Source organism: Canis lupus, chromosome 34 (genome assembly GCF_003254725.2).
Source record: "Canis lupus dingo isolate Sandy chromosome 34, ASM325472v2, whole genome shotgun sequence".
In the NCBI taxonomy this organism is placed as follows: domain Eukaryota; kingdom Metazoa; phylum Chordata; class Mammalia; order Carnivora; family Canidae; genus Canis; species Canis lupus.
The window spans coordinates 33,584,434-33,606,433 of record NC_064276.1 but is presented as its reverse complement, the minus strand read 5'-3'; the positions used below and the strand labels follow the sequence as shown (position 1 = coordinate 33,606,433).

General features: G+C 37.8%; 1 protein-coding gene across 3 annotated transcripts in view; it reads right to left on the bottom strand.

Moving 5' to 3' along the window:
- The window catches only part of LOC112645926 (uncharacterized), a 548,956-nt gene that overhangs the window by 51,929 nt on the left and 475,027 nt on the right, over positions 1–22,000 (bottom strand). Inside the window, exons 14-19 of one of the 3 annotated variants that reach the window (XM_049105761.1) lie at positions 20,111–20,308; positions 17,943–18,145; positions 10,100–10,234; positions 6,677–6,808; positions 5,139–5,253; positions 189–430 (exon numbers count right to left, since the gene is read on the bottom strand). In XM_049105761.1, the coding sequence (XP_048961718.1) occupies positions 189–430; positions 5,139–5,253; positions 6,677–6,808; positions 10,100–10,234; positions 17,943–18,143 (825 nt within the window). In that variant the 5' untranslated portion in view covers positions 18,144–18,145; positions 20,111–20,308. Of the gene's footprint in view, positions 1–188; positions 431–5,138; positions 5,254–6,676; positions 6,809–10,099; positions 10,235–12,483; positions 15,139–17,942; positions 18,146–20,110; positions 20,309–22,000 lie in introns of those variants that run through there. The other 2 variants (XM_049105760.1, XM_049105762.1) reach the window with 2 other exon arrangements.

Here is a 22,000-nt window from a genome sequence, read left to right as displayed (position 1 = left end):
ACTGTAGGCAGCTAGCCAGCTATATTTACCAACACACAAGGAGAATTTTAAACAGTTAGATTGGACAGTCCTATGAAAACAAAAAGGACGGAGACCGCTTAGCATCTGCAGAAAGCAAAGGCAATTCCTCGGGTCATTATTTATGTTAGATGATGAACAGGACTTATTATAGGCAGCTTCTGACTTACAGCATCTGTCATCAGGCTGGGTCCAGTTGGACAGGCAGGTACCCTGGCGAGTATCAAGGTCCCACGGAGAACTATCATTACTGATGTGGTGCAGCAGGCGGCTTGGGCTGTAGAAATAGGTCGGACAAGCTGCATGCAGACACACAAAAGCATTCTTTCTCCTTCGTTAAACTGAGCGTAAACTGGTATGGCATTTGACATTTCAAAGATGCTTTTAGCTATGGCACTCAGTCTTTTTGAACCTACAGATGTGGGGCCAAAAAGAGAACACTCTAGTCAAACTTCTTGACTATCTAGAAATTTAGATGGCTTGGAAATTAAATATTGGATACAATGTTTAAGATCAATAGCTAGTGTCTCATTTTGTCAATATGTATTGTTGGTATGGACTTCACTGATAATCTAGTCCTCGATTACTAATTACTTGGTCTCAGACAAGTTCCCTAATTCTTCTAGATTCAGCTTCCTCCTTCATAAAAAAAAAAAAAGGGATAGTAATAGTACTAATCCATTTGGTTGTTCTGAGGATTAAATAGTGAATTGATGAAAAACATGTAGCACAGTGAACATAGAGTGGGCACTCAATTAGCATGAACTTTGAGTAATATATTTTCACTATATTGCATACACCTATATTTACCATATAGTGCTGTTATTTACCACACATTGACTTATATATTATTATATAAATATTTTGTATTACATATCATTGTTTAGTTAAACTCCTTCCTTTTATATAAGGAAACTAAGAGTCAGAGTTATTTATTCACTCTCTTAAGGTGGCTCTGCTATATTTAAAAGAAAAGATTGCATACATTAAAAGTACGTACAGAAAAAAATAGTTCTAACATCTTGAGAGGAAGCTAAAGAATTATAAAAACTTCATTGTCTGGGGTTGTTAGTCTTCTAATCTTTCAAAAACACTTCTTCTGAAAAGTACTTTCACAAATGGAATAAAGACCAATGAAGCTATGGTGCTGGGCATGTAGCTAAAGCTTCCCTTCTCTCCTTTTGTCACTTTGATTGTAAAAGGCCTAAAAATTCAATCCAGGTTAGTGTAGGCTACTGGATATTTTTTCAGTACCATTAACTTTGTGTTTTTCTTTCTCTCTTTTTCTTTCTTTCTTTCTTTCTTTCTTTCTTTCTTTCTTTCTTTCTTCTTTTCTTTCTTTCTTTCTTTCTTTCTTTCTTTCTTTCTTTCTTTCTTTCTTCTTTCTTTCATCTTTCCTTTTTTCACTTGATGGGTATGAAACTTTAATCCCAAACTTCTTTCCTAAATTATCAAGAATGTTCTTTAATTCAATCTAGCAAATCTTTAATCAGTATTTCTTAAATATCAAGAGCTAAGGAATTTTTAAAAAATGTTACTTTAATTGTGTGTAAACAATTATCATACCACATGATGGGTGATGCTGTGGAAGGAAGGGATTTAGTATTTCTGTCTGTTTGTTTTTATTTACACATACCAGAAAATGAAAATCCCTGAAAAATTTTAACAGGCAATAAAAGTGAGGGAGAAAAAATTCATTAGTGGGAAGAGTAATGAATAACAGAACTACATTTTAAAAGTATGTGATGCTTGGGGGAATAAGTATGCAGGATTATGTGTAGGAATTGCCAAAATGGTGCTAGGGACAGGTTGATGATGGTCATTTAGTGCCCAAAGCTCTTGAAGGGATTTCCATTCCATCATGGAAGGCATCAGCAGGTCACTGAGGTTTATAACATAATAACAGGATTAACTATGAAGATCTAACTGAGATATTGTAGAAACTGATAAGAAGAGGGGAAAGCGCAGCTCTTGGGTGCCCTTCAGCGGATATGTGCTAAAAATGACAGCCAATTTGAATATTAACTCTTTGAAAACAGGGGAAGATAAATCTAAAGACCAGATTTGCCACTCCTTGATTTCATGCCTTTGTATGACTGCATGGCAACTCCCTTCCAGTCCCACAGACAATGGGGAGATGAACGCATGGGTAATGACATACCCATCAGTCCTCAACCGCGTCCCTATCTTAAAACTGAATTCGCACAATAGCTTTTTGAAAGGCCTGTCACTGCTTCAGTGTAGACTCTTTGTCGCACTTCTCTGTGGGAGCTGACATTTTGCTGATACTTCATCAGGCTGGACTGCCTGCTGAGAACAAGATTGGTAAGGGATATGCATCTCACTGCTGGAAAGGATGGGAGATGTATTATTTAAATACAATTTATTTTACAGCAACTTTAAAAATCAGATTTAAGATTGCTTCAGAGAGGTTAGAAGCATATCATTGCATCTCACCTCTTCATGTCTGGGGAGGCTTAAGACTTTTAATTGTTCTAACAGTTTTTTGTTTCTTTTGTTTTATATATACTTTTTTTTTCCTTAGATAACTGTCTTCTTGTTCACAATACTGCATCATAAAGGAAATGCCAGCCCTGATTTGTGGTAGGTGTGTTAGAGGAAGTTGGAAAATAGCTTAGAGGTTCTGTAAGGGAACACATGGTTCCTCTAGATGTGAGTCAATACTCCAACTACATAAATTTGAGAGAAAAAGACTGAGGAGGCTGTGTCTACACATTGGGATAGCTTTTGTTTGTTTTTAAAATCTTTAATCAGTTCAGCTAAACAATTAATTTTTGCTTTAAAAATAAAATAGGCTTGGCTAAATAGTGAATTTTTTTTTTTTTTGGACTGGAACTATTTGTCAGTTTATTTAATCCAACCAAAAAGATCAAACTAGTTATCTGTTTAGAAACAGCAAAGTAAAATGGGCATCTGAGAAGTAATCATTTCTTAATATCAAAAGGGTAAATAAAGGTTAAGAAATCATTCAGTGTGTTTAAAATAAAATTGTCTGCCAGCCAGTGGTATGCTGGAGTTGTTACTACCAGCTTGGGGAAACCAACTGTTAAATTTTCAGGAATTTTGCAAGCCAGTTGACATCACACTGGTTGCCTTGAGATCACCACTGTGGGAGTCTTACGCTGTAGAAAACAGCCAACACTACAAGCCAGGGGCTTTGTATTTCAGAGAACCAGTTGTTAAACATTTATCAGATTACCGCTCCAGAAGGTTCCCACCTGTATTCAATATGGTTTTCATAATGTTTAATGGTGTTTAATTATCATTTCATGATGATTAATCATTTCATGATATTTGATCGTATGACATTTAAAGTGTTTACGTTGGAGTTTGTATCTTCCTTCTAGTGTCTTTTCCCCTATTATTTCTAATGTTCTCTGCTTCATCAGTGAAGGGGCCAATGGTGTAAACGCTCATGAAGAACATAGTAGAATTCAGAGAAGTCATAACAAAATGACAGAAGGATAGAAAATAGGATTGCTGAAGAAAGGGAAATGTAGAGTTGTGAGGAAACATTATTTGTTCTTATCTTTTTTTAAGAAAAAGAGTTTTAGTGCTGCTGTCAAGCTATGCTCAATATCTATGTCACATGAAATAGGAGAAAACAGCCTCAAATTAAAAGAGCCACAAGTTTAATTAATGGAAGGAAAAATATATCTTTACTGTCGTGGACACAGTGAAGGCCACCAGACAACTCTTAGAGAACAGATAACCATCTTACTCAGGTACTTAGTCAATGGTTGGTGTTTTCCCCCAGTTGTTAAGGGGGAACCTGGTGAAGAGTATATACGGGTAAGACAGGAATGTATAGAGGAGGAAAAAGTCACCCACAGCCCCCCATCTAGAGATGGTCACTGCTATTCTCTCTGCTATAATTGCCCATAGACATATATGGGTATACGTTCTTACAAATTTGGGTCATTCTGTATGTACATCATGTAATGTCAATTTAGTGTCAATTCTCCTGACATTACACATTCTTCTGAAACATGAATCTTAATGGCCTCAGAATAGGTCACTCAGTTAAAAAAGTTTATCTCCTTCTGGTGAATATTTAGATTGTTCCCATTTGGTACTGGGATAAAGAAGAAACTGGGACCTCTTCTCAGATTATTGGTAAAAGCCCTGGTATATAAGGCTAACCTTCACTGAAATGGTACATCCTTATCAAGTGTATAAGAGGATCTGTCAAGCCAAGCTACCACCCCCTTACACCCCAAACACTGCTTAGGAAGTAGGGAAAACTACAACCTACCATAATGCAGATAGTTTTCTAGCACAGTGAATAGACCCTTTAAAAAAAAAAAAAAGAATTATTGTCCCCAAGCATTTGTATTTATAACTACCAAAAATTGGAATTTATATAAAGCCAAGATCTTTAGAAATAGCTTTTTGGTCTCTCCTGCCTTGAAAACACACTACCTTGTATAGCTTCTAAGTATTTTTACAGTTCATTATGCAAAGTAACTAGATTTTAAAATTCTGTAAGCACCATAACAAGATATTTAGAAAAAAATGTTGTATGCATTTTTTCAAGCACAAACCCCTTTTTAAATGCCACACACATTTCTTTGTGGAGCATGCGTGAAGCATTTTTAGTAAGTCCTATCCTTTGGTTCCACTCATTTTTCTAAATATCTTATTATGGTAATTATATAATTTTTGTTTGTGTCTGTGTGTATAAAATCAGATAATAACATATAACACTAACATTGAACTGGACGAGGAATTGGTGAATATTTTTGTCTATTCAATTCAACACATCATCTCATTTGTCAGGTTGCCAATACATTTCAATACTATTACTAATCACCAAAAATGTCTCTGAACTATCATGCTATATTCTTATGGGGTTTGAAATCCTACAATGGAAGAGTCATAACATAACCATCAAAATTAATATTTTAAAGAATGAGCAGTTTATCTGTCTCTTCCTTTGTTTTTAAATAGTCTATTTATATCATCTGACAATTGGAACAGTGTAAACTTTATCACTAACTGCTTAATAATTATTCCATTAAAGTTGAGTTAGACAAGAGAAAATGTCACTTCGCTGTGGAAATAGCTAGTAACTACCTTTTGAATATGTAAATTCTTACCTTTAAGGTCTTTTTTTTTTTTTAAGCAAAAATGTAAGTTAGGGATAGCCAACTGCTGCTCCAGCACACTTTTATGCTGCTTGAGATGCTTGTCAACAGTACCAGAATGACAGTCCTAAAATAAAAATTATCTAGTTATATCCAGAAAAATCATCAGTCAAAGACCTTAGCCTATCGCTCTTGCTTGAAGATTATCTGTAGGGGTAGTAATGCATTACCCCAAAATGATGAGATGATTAGCTCAGTGCTAAATACTATCCTGGTGTTACATTTTATGTTTACATGTAAGTTTCTGGTTTTATTTGCTTGTTGGTTTATGGAAAGTCCTAAGCCCTGAAAACCAATTAGGATCATTGTTTACACCTTATAAAATCATAGGCAATCAAAAGCAACAGACTCTTGCTAACCTCAGATACATTTGTTAAACTTTATTTTTTTTTTTAAATTTTTATTTATTTATGATAGTTACAGAGAGAGAGAGAGAGGCAGAGACACAGGCAGAGGGAGAAGCAGGCTCCATGCGCCGGGAGCCCGATGTGGGATTCGATCCCGGGTCTCCAGGATCGCGCCCTGGGCCAAAGGCAGGCGCCAAACCGCTGCGCCACCCAGGGATCCCCTCAGATACATTTGTAATAAAAAATTTGGACCCTGCTTAAGGTCCAAAAAAAAAAAAAAAAACTGGCTGGATCATCCAGTCCACGACTCCCTTCCAGTTCTTAAACTGTTCCAATGAACTAAAGTGGAGAAGGTCACCCAGGCAGGGTTATCAGGGGCCATGTAAGGATCACAAATAGAAAGGCCAATATTTCCACCAGCTCTTCGAAGCAGGTTCAGTTTAATCACTTTTTAAGAGTCTATAATCTGCTCCCATTTTGACAAGAATGAGAAATAACAGCCTAGTAGATCCATCCGGAAAGTGCCTTCCAGTGTAACTTGAAACAGTGCACTATGGTAGATTTGCTCCAAGGATGGCTCCAACCACATCTCCCACATTGCAGGTCTCTTGCAATGAGATTTTGCTACTTCACTCATCATAAGGTAAAATTTTTCTCCTCCCCTTGGGTCTGGCTGGCCTTATGACATGATTTAGCCTATAGAATTTGGCAGAAGCAGTGACATGTGGCTTCTGAAGCTCAGCTTTTGGACATGTTATAGCTTCTGCTTTTGAACTTTTAGGGTGTTGCTTCTAGGATTGTCGTCTTGAGACTGCCATGCCGCGAGAAAGTTCAAGCTGACCTTGTGGAAATGCTGTGTGTAGGAAAGGTAGGTTGAGAAGGCCAGTCAAGCCAAGTTCCCAGATGATCTACTCGCTAGCTAAAAGCATGAGAACCATCTTATCAACCCACAGGATCAAAATAAATAATAAATCATTGTTGTAAGCCACAAAGTACTGGGGTGGTTTGTTATACCACAATAGATAATTAAAATACACCCTAACATATTATCTCACAGAGCAGTTAGAGAAAAAAAAAAGGAGCATTTGTAAAGCTAACAGCTTTACTGACTTTTTTGGTATTCTGTCTAAGTTAATGACTTACGTGTGGTACAGGCTTTTCCTGTGTAACCAGGAGGACAATTGAAGTTTCCAGTTCTTTTGTTGCACTGACTTTCATTCTCACAGGGTCCACAGGAGAGCTGGCACTCCAGTCCCCAGAGGCCAGCAGAACAGGCTTGCGAAATAGAAATAAAAATAAAGACAAAGAAAGGAGTTAAGACGTATAATGAATCGCAAGATGGTCCCTGATTTCTTCTGTCACATAAGAGGGTTGGAAAAATGTGCGTGCGTGCGTGTTATGCGAGTGTATCTGTGTATGACTGAGCTGCAAGGAAAGCCACATTCGTGTAGCCTCCATGGATTTATGGCACTTCCAAAAATATTCCCTGAAGAAATCAACATGATGCCAAATCTTGTCACTTTGGAAACACAGAGACAGAGGTGGCTTTTTGCTGAAAATGTGTTTTTTTCAGACAGTAACAATGGAAGCAATTTTGATATATATCTTTGGAGGCAGTTGCACAGAACAAAACCTAAAAATGAGATGTAATTTGTAAAGGAAACTTGGGAGGTGTAGTTCTCGGGAAGTTGTCCCCAAATGATTGCCTGAATCCTGTCCCAGGCTTTGCTTCTTTTGTAAGCCAGAATAATCACCCCAGAGGTTTATAATTTGTGTACTTTATAAAAGTGTGCAATGCATAACGTGAGTGAAGAGGAACATGTGCTGCTTTGTTGAATGCCCTTTGAGCTGGAAAGGATGGCAGATGCAGTGGGGCCCCGTTGCAGGCAGTCCCGTGTTTGGACTACCATTGAAGCTGCTGGAGTTAGAAACCTGGTGGAAAGTATTCTTTTAATACAAGGAAAACCAGGGAACTTTCCTAAATATATGACAATTGTGGAAAGTTGCATCAGTCCAAGTTGGGCTGTGAAGTATCTTCTCCCCCTGGGAGGAATCTCTGAAAAACAGAATTATGACATTTTCTGGGATGTTCATACCATTCCTGGTGATTATCAATTGATCATTACTCTGTGCCAAGCACTTTACATAAATTAGCTCCTATTTCCATAAGTACGGCCATGTGATAGAAGCAACTTCATCTCCTTTTTACATAAGAAACTAAAGCTCTGAGAGGTAAAGTGACTTACTTTGGGTCATCCAGTTCTTAGGTAGCAAAATTAGGATTTGAACCCAGGTCTTCTGGCCTTGAAACTGAAACTCAGCCACCACACACAACTTGTGCTACAATACTAGGTGCTTAGCATCTCTCAAGTCAATTAACTTGATTTTAGAGACCACCAGAGTTCACAATTTGAAGTGCATCCAAAGTGGAACTATAGTAACAAAAATCTGTCATCCTCATGATGCCATAAAGGTTGACTAGGTCTCTTTTGATGGACTCAGTGGGCTCTCTGGACCAGAGACCTCCACATTTAGAGATCTGCCTATAGTTAAGGTCCAAAATACCACAGGCTACAAACTAATCAAAATAAGGCAAAGACACTGGCTGTCTTTTTCTCGCTTTCTCTTTTTTTGCTATTTCACAGATTCACATAGAAAGTAGCTCTTCTACTCTTAGAAGTCATTGCTGATAGGCTAAATAAAGCCTGGTGCTGATTGTGGAGAGGACTGTTCATTAGTGCCATTGAAACAATTTGCAGTCTTTAATTAACTATTCATCGGCAATCTAGACACAGGTCTAGAGTTAAGATTTTTAAAGATATGTCTGGCTCTAGGAGCACTTGGGCTACTTCACTCTTTTAAAAAAGATAAAGAAAAACAACAGGCCTGATTTTCATCATGCACAACTCTTCGAGAGCTCTTTTTGCCTTGATTTCAACTGCCAATCATGGCGATCCCATTCACCCGCTCCAGTCTGATTCATAATTTCATTTTGTGGTTAGACAAAAATATCAGAATTGGACAAAGTTATCTGATTGAAAAATAATATGTTTTCCAGAGATTATGGTGACCTCTCTATTTTGCTAATTTACATATACTTTCAACTCATTTTCCTTCACAGTGGGAATCTCAGAAGCATTTTCCAATATAGTATATTCAGCAGCTGCTTAAAGAAAATGTTATCAGAATAAATTAAATCTACCCAGGTGTGTATGTATGGCATTGTATCCTCATGCGTTGATTTCTAGGGCATGACTCCTTTAGAGAATTATTGAAGAAGGGGCTGACTCTAGGTAGGTCTAAATATCAGTTAAGACAGGGGGAGGTTTAGAGATTGGCATGGGACCTACTCTTATATGATGTTAAACACAAATGTGTTTCATTCATTTGTGTTATGTCAGGCTTCTGTTTCCCTAAGTTATTTTCCTCTTTGCCTAGAAAGTCACAATCCAGCAACAGAAATAGTCCTTTCTCCACAGAATCTAGATGGACATACTGCTGCTCAGGAAGAAAAGGCAATAATATCAGACATAATAATAATTGGAAAATGTTTTAATAATAAAAAGAATAGTATGTTTGAAGATGACCTTGGAAAAAAATTTTAAAGTTCAAGGAGTTTTGCAATTTGCAAGTTTAAGTAAGGCAGGACTGACAAGATTCAGTGAAAACATAACATAAAACTTTGTGAAAAAATGAGAGAGCCATGTAGATAGATACCTAGGGAGGAGCATTCCATGAGTCCACAAACCAGAGACAGGTACTACTAACATCTTAGAATACACTTTTCCCAAATTCATATGCATGCACACACTTACATATCTATACATTATTTATAATTGGAATTCTGCTCTATATAAACTTTTATATTTATGGATTTATTAACAATTTTTCTACAATACTTACAAATTTGAAAAAGAAGGGCACCTTGAAAAGAAGCCACCTGGGTGGCTCAGTCAGTTAAGTATCTGCCTTTGGCTCAGGTCATGATCCCTGGGTCCGGGGATGGAGCCCCACTCAGCGAGGGGCCTGCTTCTCCCTCTCCCTCTGGTACCCCTCCTGCTTGTACTCTCTCTCTCTCTCAAATAAGTAAATGAATAAAATCTTTAAAAAGATATTTGAAAAAGGATGACACTGATAACTCTGTTTAAATTTTCCAAAACTTCATGGTTAGAATCTTTGAATTGTATTTGTTTGAACGCTTTCTCTTCAGGTATAAAGAAAACAGTTCTTTAACTCTGGAAGCTACCAGTACTCTTGGTTGATTACTTCAGCTCAAAGAAGTGACTGGCCGGCTTTAATTTTCTTAAGATCAGATTCTCTTGCAACTTGATCTTTCTTCTTTTGCTCAAGCTGGCCAGGGAATGGCTAACAGCAGAAGCTGAGAAGACAAGGTTAAATAACTTCATTTCCGTGTGTCTCAGTTTCCTCGCCTGCAAATAGGGGATTAATAAAGCTTACCGGTCTCCTGAGGACACTGGTGGGTTAACTAATTAATGATCATATGGTGCCGAACAAAGGCTGAGCATTGTTATTAGAGAAGAAAGAAAATTTATCATCAGATTGTACCTTTCTGGCATCTGTTGCCTTGGTAACCAGATTTGCAGGTGCAAGTGCCATTTTTGGCACTGCATTCCAGGGTGTTCTCCTCCACACACTGACATTCTGAAGAGCAGCCAGCTCCATAGACCCCCTTGGGACAGTCTGCAAGCAGATTGAGGCAAACGGGTCACCTGAAAACCATGCTTTGTTTCTTTTACATTGTCAAGTGTACAGGCATGTAGTTCTGCAGGGCCTGATTATGGGGAAAACAAGGGGATCATCCTGACTGCCAAAAAAAAAAAAAAAAAAGAAAGAAAGAAAAAAAAAGAAAAAGAAAAACAAATGTCTTTCAAATCAGGCAATTCATTTGCTTTTTGGCAACTGGATGTGAACAGTGAAGCCTGAACTACTTAAAAGGCTTTGGTGCTTCTGGGAGAGAAATTGCTTCTCAACGTGCTCCATTGGTGCCTATAGTTAATATTCTCCAGGGACTGTTAAGACCTGCCAGGCCCTATACTCATTGTGCTGCAGCAAGGAGATGATGGACAAGCACTGATGTAAAGGCTCACCATTGTTTTCTTTCCCTTTCATTATATGGTAATCCGAACTAATTTTACATCATGTAGATTACACACAACTTTCAACATGACAGCAACATTTTCTTGGCTACATTTTTGGCAAATGGTGCTTGCCTTCCCTTCAATATTTCCCCCATGCTGTTGAGTCTTAGGGGGGGTGGGGGTAGTCAGCACAGGAATTCTAATGTGAAGAAGTTCCACCTTTGCATTTAGGAAAACATACCCTCAGTTCTGTCTTTGCGGAGTTATATCCAGTAATTTGATTCCCTTTCCCAAACCACTGACATGTTCTTTCCTCCCTCATTACAAATGTCCAAGGGACTTATCAAGATCCTTCAAGTAACCTCCAAGCTCAAGGTAATTGCATTCTGTGTCTGTAGAGCTTTTGTTGTCAAAAGCTACTCGGAGAAAACAAAATAAACCACTTGACTTTCTACTGGATGGAGATTATTAGCATCTGCTAATATCTGCTATTATTAGCAGAGATAATTTAAAGTAGTGGTTACAATGCCACCATGTAGGGGGATCCTTGCCCCAGTGACCAGGGACGGTTCCCTTGAAGCAGAACAAATTTATTAACAGGACCTCTTTTCATGTGAATATGTTCCCATTTGGATGATAAATTACGTGATCTTCTCTCAAACTTCCTGTGGCCTCTGAGTCCTTTCCCAGACAAACGAAGCCTCAGGTCTCTCTCTGTCTCTCTTTCTCTCTCAGAGCTTTGGTCTTCCTTGATAGGCCTCCCCTTGTTCATCGCACAGCACTAACTTCCCTGGATTGGCTTCTGTGCTTTACTCTTCTGGGTTCAGCACATAGAATAGTGGTTTAAGGAACAGCCCAGACATAATAGAATGCTTAAATGTGACAACTGGGTATATTAAGAAGATATAACCGTGAAAATAAGCAGAGGGAAAAAAGGACATCTGGAAGAAGTAACATCTTTTGGCAGTCCAATGTCTACTCAGGGTTCGTTATGCGCTGAGATGTGCCCTCTCAGATTCATATGTTGGAGTCCTTTCACTCAGCACCTCAGAATGTGACCTTACTTGGAAAGAGGGTCACTGCCAGTGTGATTAGTTAAAATGAGGTCAGGATGGAGTGAGATTGGGTCTCTAATCTGATATGACTGGCATCTTCATAAATAGGTGAAATTTGGGCATGGAGAGACTCACATCAGGAAAACACCCTGTGAAGATGAGACTTAAATGACCACAAGCCAAGGAACTCTGGGAAGCTTGGAGAGGCCCGGAACTGATCCTTCCCTAGCCACTTCAGAGGGATCATGCCAGCCAACACCTCGATGCCAGACTTACTAGCTCCAGAACTGTGAGGCAATACATTCCTGCTGTTTAAGGCACTCAGTTTTTGGTAATTTATTACAAGTCTAGAGAATATGGGGTTGCAAATTCTAGCTTCCGAGTGCCAGGTAAGAGGCATTAATAAATGAAGCCTTGAGTCTGAGCAATAAGAATCCTGAAGAACTGGAATGTGTATTTTTTTTTAAAGGTGGTCACATTCCAAATGGTAACCACCATCACCTTCCCCATCACCTACTCTTTGGGTTTTTGACCAGATGAACTATGATTTAAATGGTTTTGCCAAAACATCTGATATTACTTATAAGATATTCAAAACTTATTATTAAAAATGGGGTGTGTCTTGTTACCCTAGATGAATAATAATAGAATGCTATGTTTGTTTCTTGGTGAGTTTTCTTCTCCTGGCATATTCTAGGAGGTATATGACATTCTGGAACACACCATCTATACCTGCATTGTTCACATTTACCCACGCCTTTCCCCCTCCCTTTCTGTTTTGCTTATGCAATCCTACCTTTCTTCATGACCCAGGTTCAGTTTTCTACGATGCCTTCACAGACTCTCTTATTAGAGTATTCACAGTTTACTCTCTGTTTTCAAGGGGCGTGCCTTTTATAAAGCAGATAAGATCGATGGACATTCAGGTAAAAATACGAGATAAGATTCCAAAAGGTCTCTGTTATTAAAAAGCAGGTCATGGTATTACTGAGGTTCACTGAGGAAGGATTTCCAGAGGGCATGTGAAACAGGCAGAGGAACAGGGCAGAGATTTCTGTAGGCTCACAGGTACTTGTACACAGCTTCAAGATGGGGTGGTGGGCATCTGGCACTGATTCACTAGGAGAAATCCTAAAAGTTTCTGATGGGCTGAAGTATTTATTGGTGATTTCATTTTCTTGCAACTTTTGCAAAATGTGATGGATGGTCAAAATGCAAAATGAATAGCCGTTTTAGAAATCCTGGGGAAGGATATTGCTTTGCATTAGAACACAGAAATAAAAGAAAGTAGCTCTGGGCTTTTGATATTCAATTCTCCTAAAGTGTCAAATGTCCATTTGAAGGTGCCCATGAAATCCTCTTGAGGTAAATAACGAGAAAAAAAAAAGTAAGTGATTCAGAAATAGTTTTCTTTCATTCATCAAAATCTAGATTCTATAATGTCAGGAGGCTAAACAAAGACTAGAACGTAAACCATCATATATATGATAGGACTATATAAAATGCTAGGTTTTTTACCCTCTTCCTCTAACATATTTTTGGTACTTTTTTAGCCTTCTTGCTTCATGTAGAGGGCAAATTATTGCCCATGACTTACTCAGGTGACAAAACCTCCCAAGGCACCCTGGCCCACACATACAAGCACCACAGACCCTGTGATGATGGCCATTGTCGGTGTAGTTACACTTCCTTTTGCATTTCTTCCCAAAGAATCCTTTTGGGGGTTCCTGGAGGGTCAGAAGGACTCACAAAGCAAATATTAATCCACATGCAAAAACGTGCAAGAGCTGTTGCTATATGAAATAAGGAGACTGTAACAGGTAAGATGTGTCCAATGTAATTGGACTGAAGCTAGGGAGATTTTTTTTAAAAAGCACAGATATGGTTCCATACCCTCTGTCTAAAATTCTACAATGACTTGCCATTGTGCTGTCAGATCAGAAACTCCAATCTTAACAAGACCTATGGGTCCCTGTACCAGCTGACTTCTGTTGTATTAACATCTCCCTGGCTGTTTGCTCCACCAGCTGACCTTCTGCACGTTCCTCTGGTAAACCTCACTCTTTCTCACTTCAGAGTCTGGTAGGAGGCCCTCTCGGTGTGGGCCCTCTTCCTTCACTCATCCCATGTCACATCTCCTCATTTTTCCATCTTCAGCTTAACTTCAGCTTAAATGTTACTTCTCCAGACGTTGCTCCCTGGCTCATGCAGTCTGTTTTTGCCTCCCAGTCTGACCTCCAAACACATATTAATACATTAATATTTAAGTCTTAATACCTACCAACATCTGTAACCTATGTCTGCTCTGAATATGACTGTAAGTTCCACATGGAAAGACCAGAATCTTCTTTATTTTCCATCTTTTTTTTTTTGCTACTGTATCATAATACCTAGCATACACGTTGCCTTACTACTTCATATATATCTTTTGAATAAGTGAATAAACATTGTTCAGGGGCATAAATAACTGGAATGCTAACAGGAGTCTTTCTACATCTCTCAGAAAGGGAAGTAAACTTGATTTCCATATCTCCAGTTCTGTGATCTGTGAGAATCTAATAAACTCCCCAGGATTTCTAGCAGTCTCCAAAGACTCTTCTCCGCATTGACTCTGCATTCAGCTCTTGGGCTTGTACAAGCAGTTTCTTTTTTGTGCTTTATCTGCTCATGCTGAAAATATGGCCTCTTCATTGGTTTCTATGTAAAATCCACACACAGCACTCATAGGCATTTTGTGAGATTTTTATCCCTCATTTCTCCTGTCTTTTTCTCTCTCTATCCTCTCTTTTGCTTCTCAGATCTTTCTTTTCCTCCCTAGTTTGCCCAAAGAGCCCTATTTTTTTTATTCCTTTTATTATGCAGAGCAAATAAATTCTAACTCCTATGTCCAAACCTATATACACAAACTCAACTTTTTGCTTAGTGGAAGAAAAAGCCTTTCTCTGTATCAAGATTTATCCTGCTTAGATATATGTGGTATCAGTCAAAGCAACTGTACATTTGTATCCATAGACACCACGTTTTTTCTTCTTCAGAAAAGGCTATCTTGAAAAATACAGATGTAATTTTCATTTGAAGATTTTATTTATTTGTTTATTTGAGGGAGAGAATGAGAGTGGAGGGAGGCGTAGAGGGAAAGAATCCTCAAGCAGACTCTCCACTGAGTGGGGAGCCAGACAAGGGACTCAATCTCATGACCCATAAGATCATGACCTGAGCCAGAACCAAGAATTGACCAAGAGTTGACACTCAACTGACTGAGCCACCCAAGTGCCCTTAGATGTAATTTTCACTTAGTTTATTTCTTATTAGAAGCTTCAAGAAGTTAAGGAGCTATGTCATGTGACTAGCACCAGCTACCTCCTATAAACAGTAGGTTTTCCCAGGAACTCTTGGAGGGGGAAGTACTGGCACTGTCCAGAGGATCATGGGTGCCTCCATTCTGACAATCACAGATATGGAGATTGTCAGATATCTGCTGCTAGATACTTTTCCATGGGTCTCTGGAGAAAAAGCTTTGAAGAAAGTAGAGAAGGTGAACAGGCAGCGTAATATACTTGCGATACAATTGGAGAAAGAAATGTTTGTCTATCAGAATGCTACAGGTAATAAAAATCTCTGTGGGTTGCAGACCCAGAAAGAGTCACAGGCATACTTCTAGCTTGGATGGCATAATCATTCCTAGGGGGAATTACAAATGCAGCTAGTTAAAATGATGGTCACTGAAGAACGAAGGTTCTTATGAAATGAACAATCAAGATTCACATGCAAAATTACCTTGTTCCTTAAACTCTAACACTCACATTTTCACAGCTACCTAGACATCTTTGTTGTGAAACTGTCATTAACCTTAATGAGAAACAAATGGCACCTTCTATTTTGAAAAATGGGAAGAAAATGTAGGAAAAAAAATGGCATGTATTTTTAACTGGGAATGAATGTAGCTAAGACTGGCTTGAAGGTCCCAAGGTATTTTGCATTGTCAAAGATTGATGAAGTCAAGCAAACAACTGTTTTCTTTGATTTGTTGGGTTTTTAGGAAGTGTATAGTATTCCATTAAAAAAATAAATTGGGGAAAATGCGACTTAAGCAAATACAGCTGTTGAGATGATTTAAGTAACCATTTTAATTGATATTTTATCATAATTGGCTAAATATTATAAAACTGCACTTTATCACCTTCTCTATCTACCTACCCACACCATTCCAGATACTAACATGGAAACTTGGCTGCTTATTGACTTTTTTCTTTTCTTTTAAGCCTGAATATACTATGCAATGGAGAAAGAAAGGAAAGAGAAAAACAAAAGGGGATAGGAAAGAGAAACTGGGAACATGGTTGAAACCTACATTGTTGATTTATATGCAGTAAGTTTTTTTGAATTCTTACAGCAAGATTTTCTGAAGCTAAGGAAGAAATCATCCTATCTTTATTTCAACAAATTCATTTTCAATATTTCTTTTTTTTAAAGAGATTTTTTAAAATTTTTATTTATTTATGATAGTCACAGAGAGAGAGAGAGAGAGTGAGAGAGAGAGAGAGGCAGAGACATAGGCAGAGGGAGAAGCAGGCTCCATGCACCGAGAGCCTGATGTGGTATTCAATCCCGGGTCTCCAGGATCGCGCCCTGGGCCAAAGGCAGGCGCCAAACCACTGCGCCACCCAGGGATCCCTATTTTCAATATTTCTATGTTAATTGTGTATCAGAGAGGTTTTATTCTGATGTATTTGAGATAGATTTTTAGTTTCATTTCCCATGCTGCCATGTTAGAAATCAAGGGTTTAGAAGATACATATTTACCAATGAAATGGATTTAAGGGAAGTATTTACTTCCTAATAGTCATCAAACCACATTTATTTGATCCTAATTGCATACAGCTGAATGCATCAAGTTGCAGGTCAATATAGCTGGGTGTCTCAATGCCAACTTTTATTCATTTGTCCATTCACGTACTGGGTGCCTTCCCTTTGGTGAAACATGGATAGGACCTGATAAATGAGCTCTGAGTCTAGTAGAGGAGATATAATAGGAGATAGCTAACTCTAATTCAATGTAGAGAGAGAGACGGTGACTTGCAGTCCACCAAAAATAGTTGTCATCAAATAAAGCTTCATGCAAAAAAAAAAAAAAAAAAGCTTCATGCAACAAGCAGCAATAGACAAAGACAGCAGTTCAGCAAAAGACACAAAGCTGAAAGTGCAAAGCATTAAATAGTGAGTGGTTTAGTTTGCTGGAAATGATAAGTTGAGCAAAAAGCTATGATTAGGAAAAAAGAAAATGATTTATGAGGGCCTGATTGTAGATGCTTGCCAGAACTATATTAGAAGTGTGTGCTTATGTATCAGGAAATGGGTCACCCTTAAAGTATTTTGAGCAGCATAGGAACATGATCAGAGGGATGCTTAAGGAAGATCCTCGACACTCTAACTAGTAATTTTGGGTAAACTACTTCACTGTGTTCTGACTCAAGTTTTGCATCTATCTTGTCATCTTTCTTCCCATATGCGAGGGGTTCAAAAGAAAATCTGCTCATATCATCTTCCCAGCTAATCACAAAAACGAAGGAAAGAAAACCCTCTTGTTAAAAAATTTATAAGGGAAATTTTAAACACAAAGAGGAACCAGTCCATATATTTTGATTTCAGTACTTGGCAATTTTCTCTCCTACAAGTACCTCCATTTAAAATGCAAAGGAAAAGATGTATTCAAGGTATCACTTTTCAAATCTTTGATATTTTTCTCCTGAGAGACATAAGAAACTTAAAAGTGTCATTGGCTTACATTAACACATTTTTGTAAAGAAAAGGAAAAGAAAAAAAAAAAAAACCACAGACAAAATGAAGCAGTCAAGTAGTTCCATTAATTGCACTTTGTAACACAAACCCTTTTTTTCTTCATTGGGAATAGCCTGCCAGGGCCTAATGATTTATTTAAATGGAGGGATTTTATAGGCCTAGAATATTAGGATCCTTTATTAATTTTTATGTTCCGAATATATACAAGATACAGCACATCAAGTTGCCCAGGTAACACAAAATCTCCCCTTTTAATCACATGTTCAGTTTAAAACCTCAGCATTTCATAGGCATTCTTTATGCACAGCAAATAAATTAGCTTCTCATCATATCAATTGTTTACCTTGTTAAAACATTTTAGGGAGAGCACACATATAGGAGAACTCAACACAGTACTTTACTAGTAGTAAAGGAGAGCTCATTAGCCTTTTACCAATTCTCCAGAGTATGACTTACTGTGCTGCAAAGATTATCTCCCCAGTCATCTGGGCAAGAGCACTCACTCCTTCCTTCCAGGCATCTGCCTCCTTTCCTATGGTCCTCACAGCTCACACTGCTATTGTGTCTGAAGGTGTGATCTTCACCCTCTGAATGATGATACCATCTTAGTTGGTTCATACCATTTATATCACTGGAAATGGAAATGAGATGCTTCATTCCTCAAAAAACAAAAAAAGAAAAGAAAAAAGATCCTTGGGCATATTTCCTAAGCACTTTCAGACAAAGAGAATAGCAAAGCAATAGCAATAATATATTTTAAAACAGAGCTTGGACTATAGACCCTAACCACTATTTAGGAGAGTAAAAGAGTAAAAGAGAGTAAAAAAGTAAAGAGAAATTACCGTTGATTCCTGAACACAAAAAGAATCAATGCTTCTGGCACTTTGGTGCTCTTCCTTTCAGGCTGGCTTATTTATTTATTTATTTATTTATTTATTTATTTATTTATTTACTTACTTATTTATTTATTTATCTTATTTATTTATTTGAAAGAGAGAGACAGTGAGTGAGAGAGAGAGAGCATGAGCAGCAGGGAGGGGCAGAGGGAGATGGAGAAGCAGCCTCTTGGCTGACCAGGTAGCCCTACATGGGGCCAGATTATGACCTGAGCTGAAGGCAGATGCTTAACAACTGAGCCACCCAGGTGCCCCTGTGCCCCTCTTCCAGGCTTTTTAAAATGCAAAGCTGTTGTTTTCTCTTCAAAGAGAAAACATTTAATATTGACATTTAATATGCATGCAGACAAGTGCATAAAACTCAAGTGTACACTTCATACTTTTTTCTCCATGATGTAAATAACCCCTTGTAAATGCCATCCAGGTCAAGATACAGGTTATTACCGGCATCGCAAAAACTCAAAGGTGATTTGATTATTTCTTGATCATTAGCTTCACAAATTGAGTGCTATCCAGATTTCTGTCACCACAGATTATATTTTTCTTACTTATGAACTTCATATAAATGAACTTTATATAAAGCATGCAGTCTTTGGTATCAAATTTCTTTCATTCAGTAGAATGTTCGTGGAACTTACCCATATTGTGTGCATGCTAGTTTATTTCTTAATGGCTGTGTAGTTTTCTATTGCATAAATGTACCATAATGTGATTTTCCATTCTATTCCTCAGGGAAATTACTTTAATTTGAATAAGAATGGAGAGACTTGATTTCAGTCGTTTTAAGGAACATTCCATTTTAAGTTTTGTTCCTGTTTCTAGGTCAGATCTTTCAGACTTCCTCATGGAAAGCCTGTCCTGTTTAGCCAGGTCTCTATTCTGTTTCTCTTCTGACTTTGAGTGGCCAAAGAATCAGGAGTTTAATTAAGAAACAATAAAACATTTCCATTTTTATACAGACACATTTTTTGGTATTATTCTTATGGACTGACTGACCATAACATTAAAATATTTCTCCATTTCAACCAACTCTTCCTAGAGCAATCATCCAGCTTCGATAGTGTTAAAATGCCATGAATAGAGGGAGAACAAAAAGAGCAGCTCTGTTTTACAAAGAAAAGAAAAAAGAGGCAGCAGACTGGCTGCAAACTGTTACTTTTGAAAGAGGGTATGCTAATTTATTTTGATCAGAAGTGATTTGATGCTTCAGTTCTGTTGCGTGGATGTATAAGAGAAACTGCTCACATTTTTAAAGATATTTTTCTTGGTCCACTTTAGCATAATGAACAATTGCTTCTTGGCATTTTAAAATGTAGAAAGAATCTAGATTTTAAGGCTATTTGAGGTAAATTTCAACTATATAATAATGACTTCTAGTGGAGTTTTAATAGAACCACAAGGTCCTAATCCAATCCTTCTCCCTGTTATGCTAATTTAAGGAGAGCTTCCAGCTCTATTTCACCATATGCACTTCCACAGTCCCCCCTCCAACTTGCACCCCCACCCCTACCCATACCTACATGGAAACCTTTTTGTGCAAAAGGAAGAAAAATAAAGGACGGTGAATTTGATGGGAAGCAGTGAAGAACTAATTTTGGTCCCACTTTTCTTGCTAACATATCAAAACATCCGATGGCATTAAATATTGATAATGAAATTACCTTTAAGAGAATTTATGTGCATTACCTAAAAATAAAGAGGTGGGTATAATGAAATAAATTCTCTTACTCACTAATTTTGCTCAAAGCAGTCAGTTCTCCTCAAATATGTGTTTCCTCCTCATCATCATCTTCTTCATCTTCGTGCGTGGGAGGCACAGAGATAGCGGCATCATGAAGCAGTTGAGGTGGGCTCTTGAATCGAAGACCTGGACATCTTACAACTTCTAATTCTTCCGCTCTTCCTCCAGCTTGCCATCATCTAAGGCTAAGGCCAAGCAGAAAAAGGCCTGGATTCAACACAATGGTTAAAAGAAGGAAAAACTGAGCAGTGGTTGATGAGAGAAATGAGAGAGTTTGAACCAGACAGCTGAGGCAGGGGGCGACTGGAAGGTGCAACTCTTTGAGAAGGCCCTTTCAAAAAGTCTTTTGTAAATGCAGGTGAGAAGCAGCAAGCATGAAGTTGAAGCCACAGCAGCAGACTGAACCAAAGGAAAAGGAAGAGCTCAGTCTGTGAAGACAGAATGGGGGAGGGCAGGTTGAGGTAAGGGACATGTGGTCTCCGTTGCTCTCCAAGAACAAAATAAGGGTTGAAGTAGTTTAGAAGAAATACAATAACATTCTTCACAGGGACTTACAGATGCAAGTTTTCCCATCACTTCCAATTCTGCAGCCTTCTTCTTCTGCAGCCTTCTGTGGGGACAGTCTTATGTCCCCACAGAATTAATACACAGCTGGTCATAGACTATACTGACATCCAGACAGACTCTCCTCTGTGTCTAGGACAATTTAAATAATGTCTGCTTTTAGGTGTGGAGAGATCAAATAGACATTATGACCTCATGGGCATAATTCTTCTCCCCTTGTCACCTCTATCAGGCTATATACTAAGGGTTTGCCGTATAGAAGGCAAAGTCCCTGAATTCTTCCTCAAGTATACCCTGCCAGTTACTTTTCCTCCACTCATTTCCAAGTTTACTGTAGTTCATCTACACAGACAAGTTCTTCCTGAATTCTTGATCACACGATTTTGATGAAGAATTTACAACTTAAAAAAAAAAAATTCAATGGTCTGAGTGCACCACTTTGTAGAATGTTCATCACTCTTGAATTATTCAGTATCTATGGTGAAGCATTACTCCATGTGTAATTCCGTACAAGGCTTGTGGAGAATTTTAGAAATGAAAGAGCCCCAGCCTTGGTCTCATTTGGCTTAACTGATGGCATATATGTCCACATCTGAGCCCAAACCCTGGTCAGCATGTTTATGATACTAAAAGTTCATTTATAAAGCTGGGTTTCTAAGTTTTGCTTCAGATTTTGGATACCTTTTCCATTTGGATGTGTGTACCCAAGTATGTACATTCACGCCATACAATCATCTCTTGGCTCACTCTACTTAAAAGCAGATGGTACATGAAATTCAATTTTTTTTGGCCCTGCTAATTGGATGGAATGTGGCAAATGGTAATATACTCTACTGTGTTTAGAATATATAGATATAGTTTTGCATTCTTTGCTATTATCTACATTGCAAGGCTGGGAAGCTTGGCTATCTGTATGAAGAAACATATCTATCATCCTCAACAGAGTGCAGTAATTTATTTCTTTAAGCAAAGAAACACTATTCTCTCTGAGGCATTAAAGCCTTCATACATGATTTTACCATTATTGAAATAGATATCAATTCTCTAATCTTTGCTTTTATTTAAAAAGAAAACATGGTTCAAGATAATAATATTGATCCTAAATGAAAATTTAAAGGTTGTATATTTAAGATAAACTTTAAGAAATAAATTACAGCAATGACTTATATGAGCCATTCATAATAGTATTAAAAAGGGTGAATTAATCCTACTCACCTAAATTTCCTATGATATTTAAATATATATACATATTTAGAAAGCATCTGAAAGGTAAGTGAATCAATTTTAACAAATAAGTTAGAAGATTACGGGAT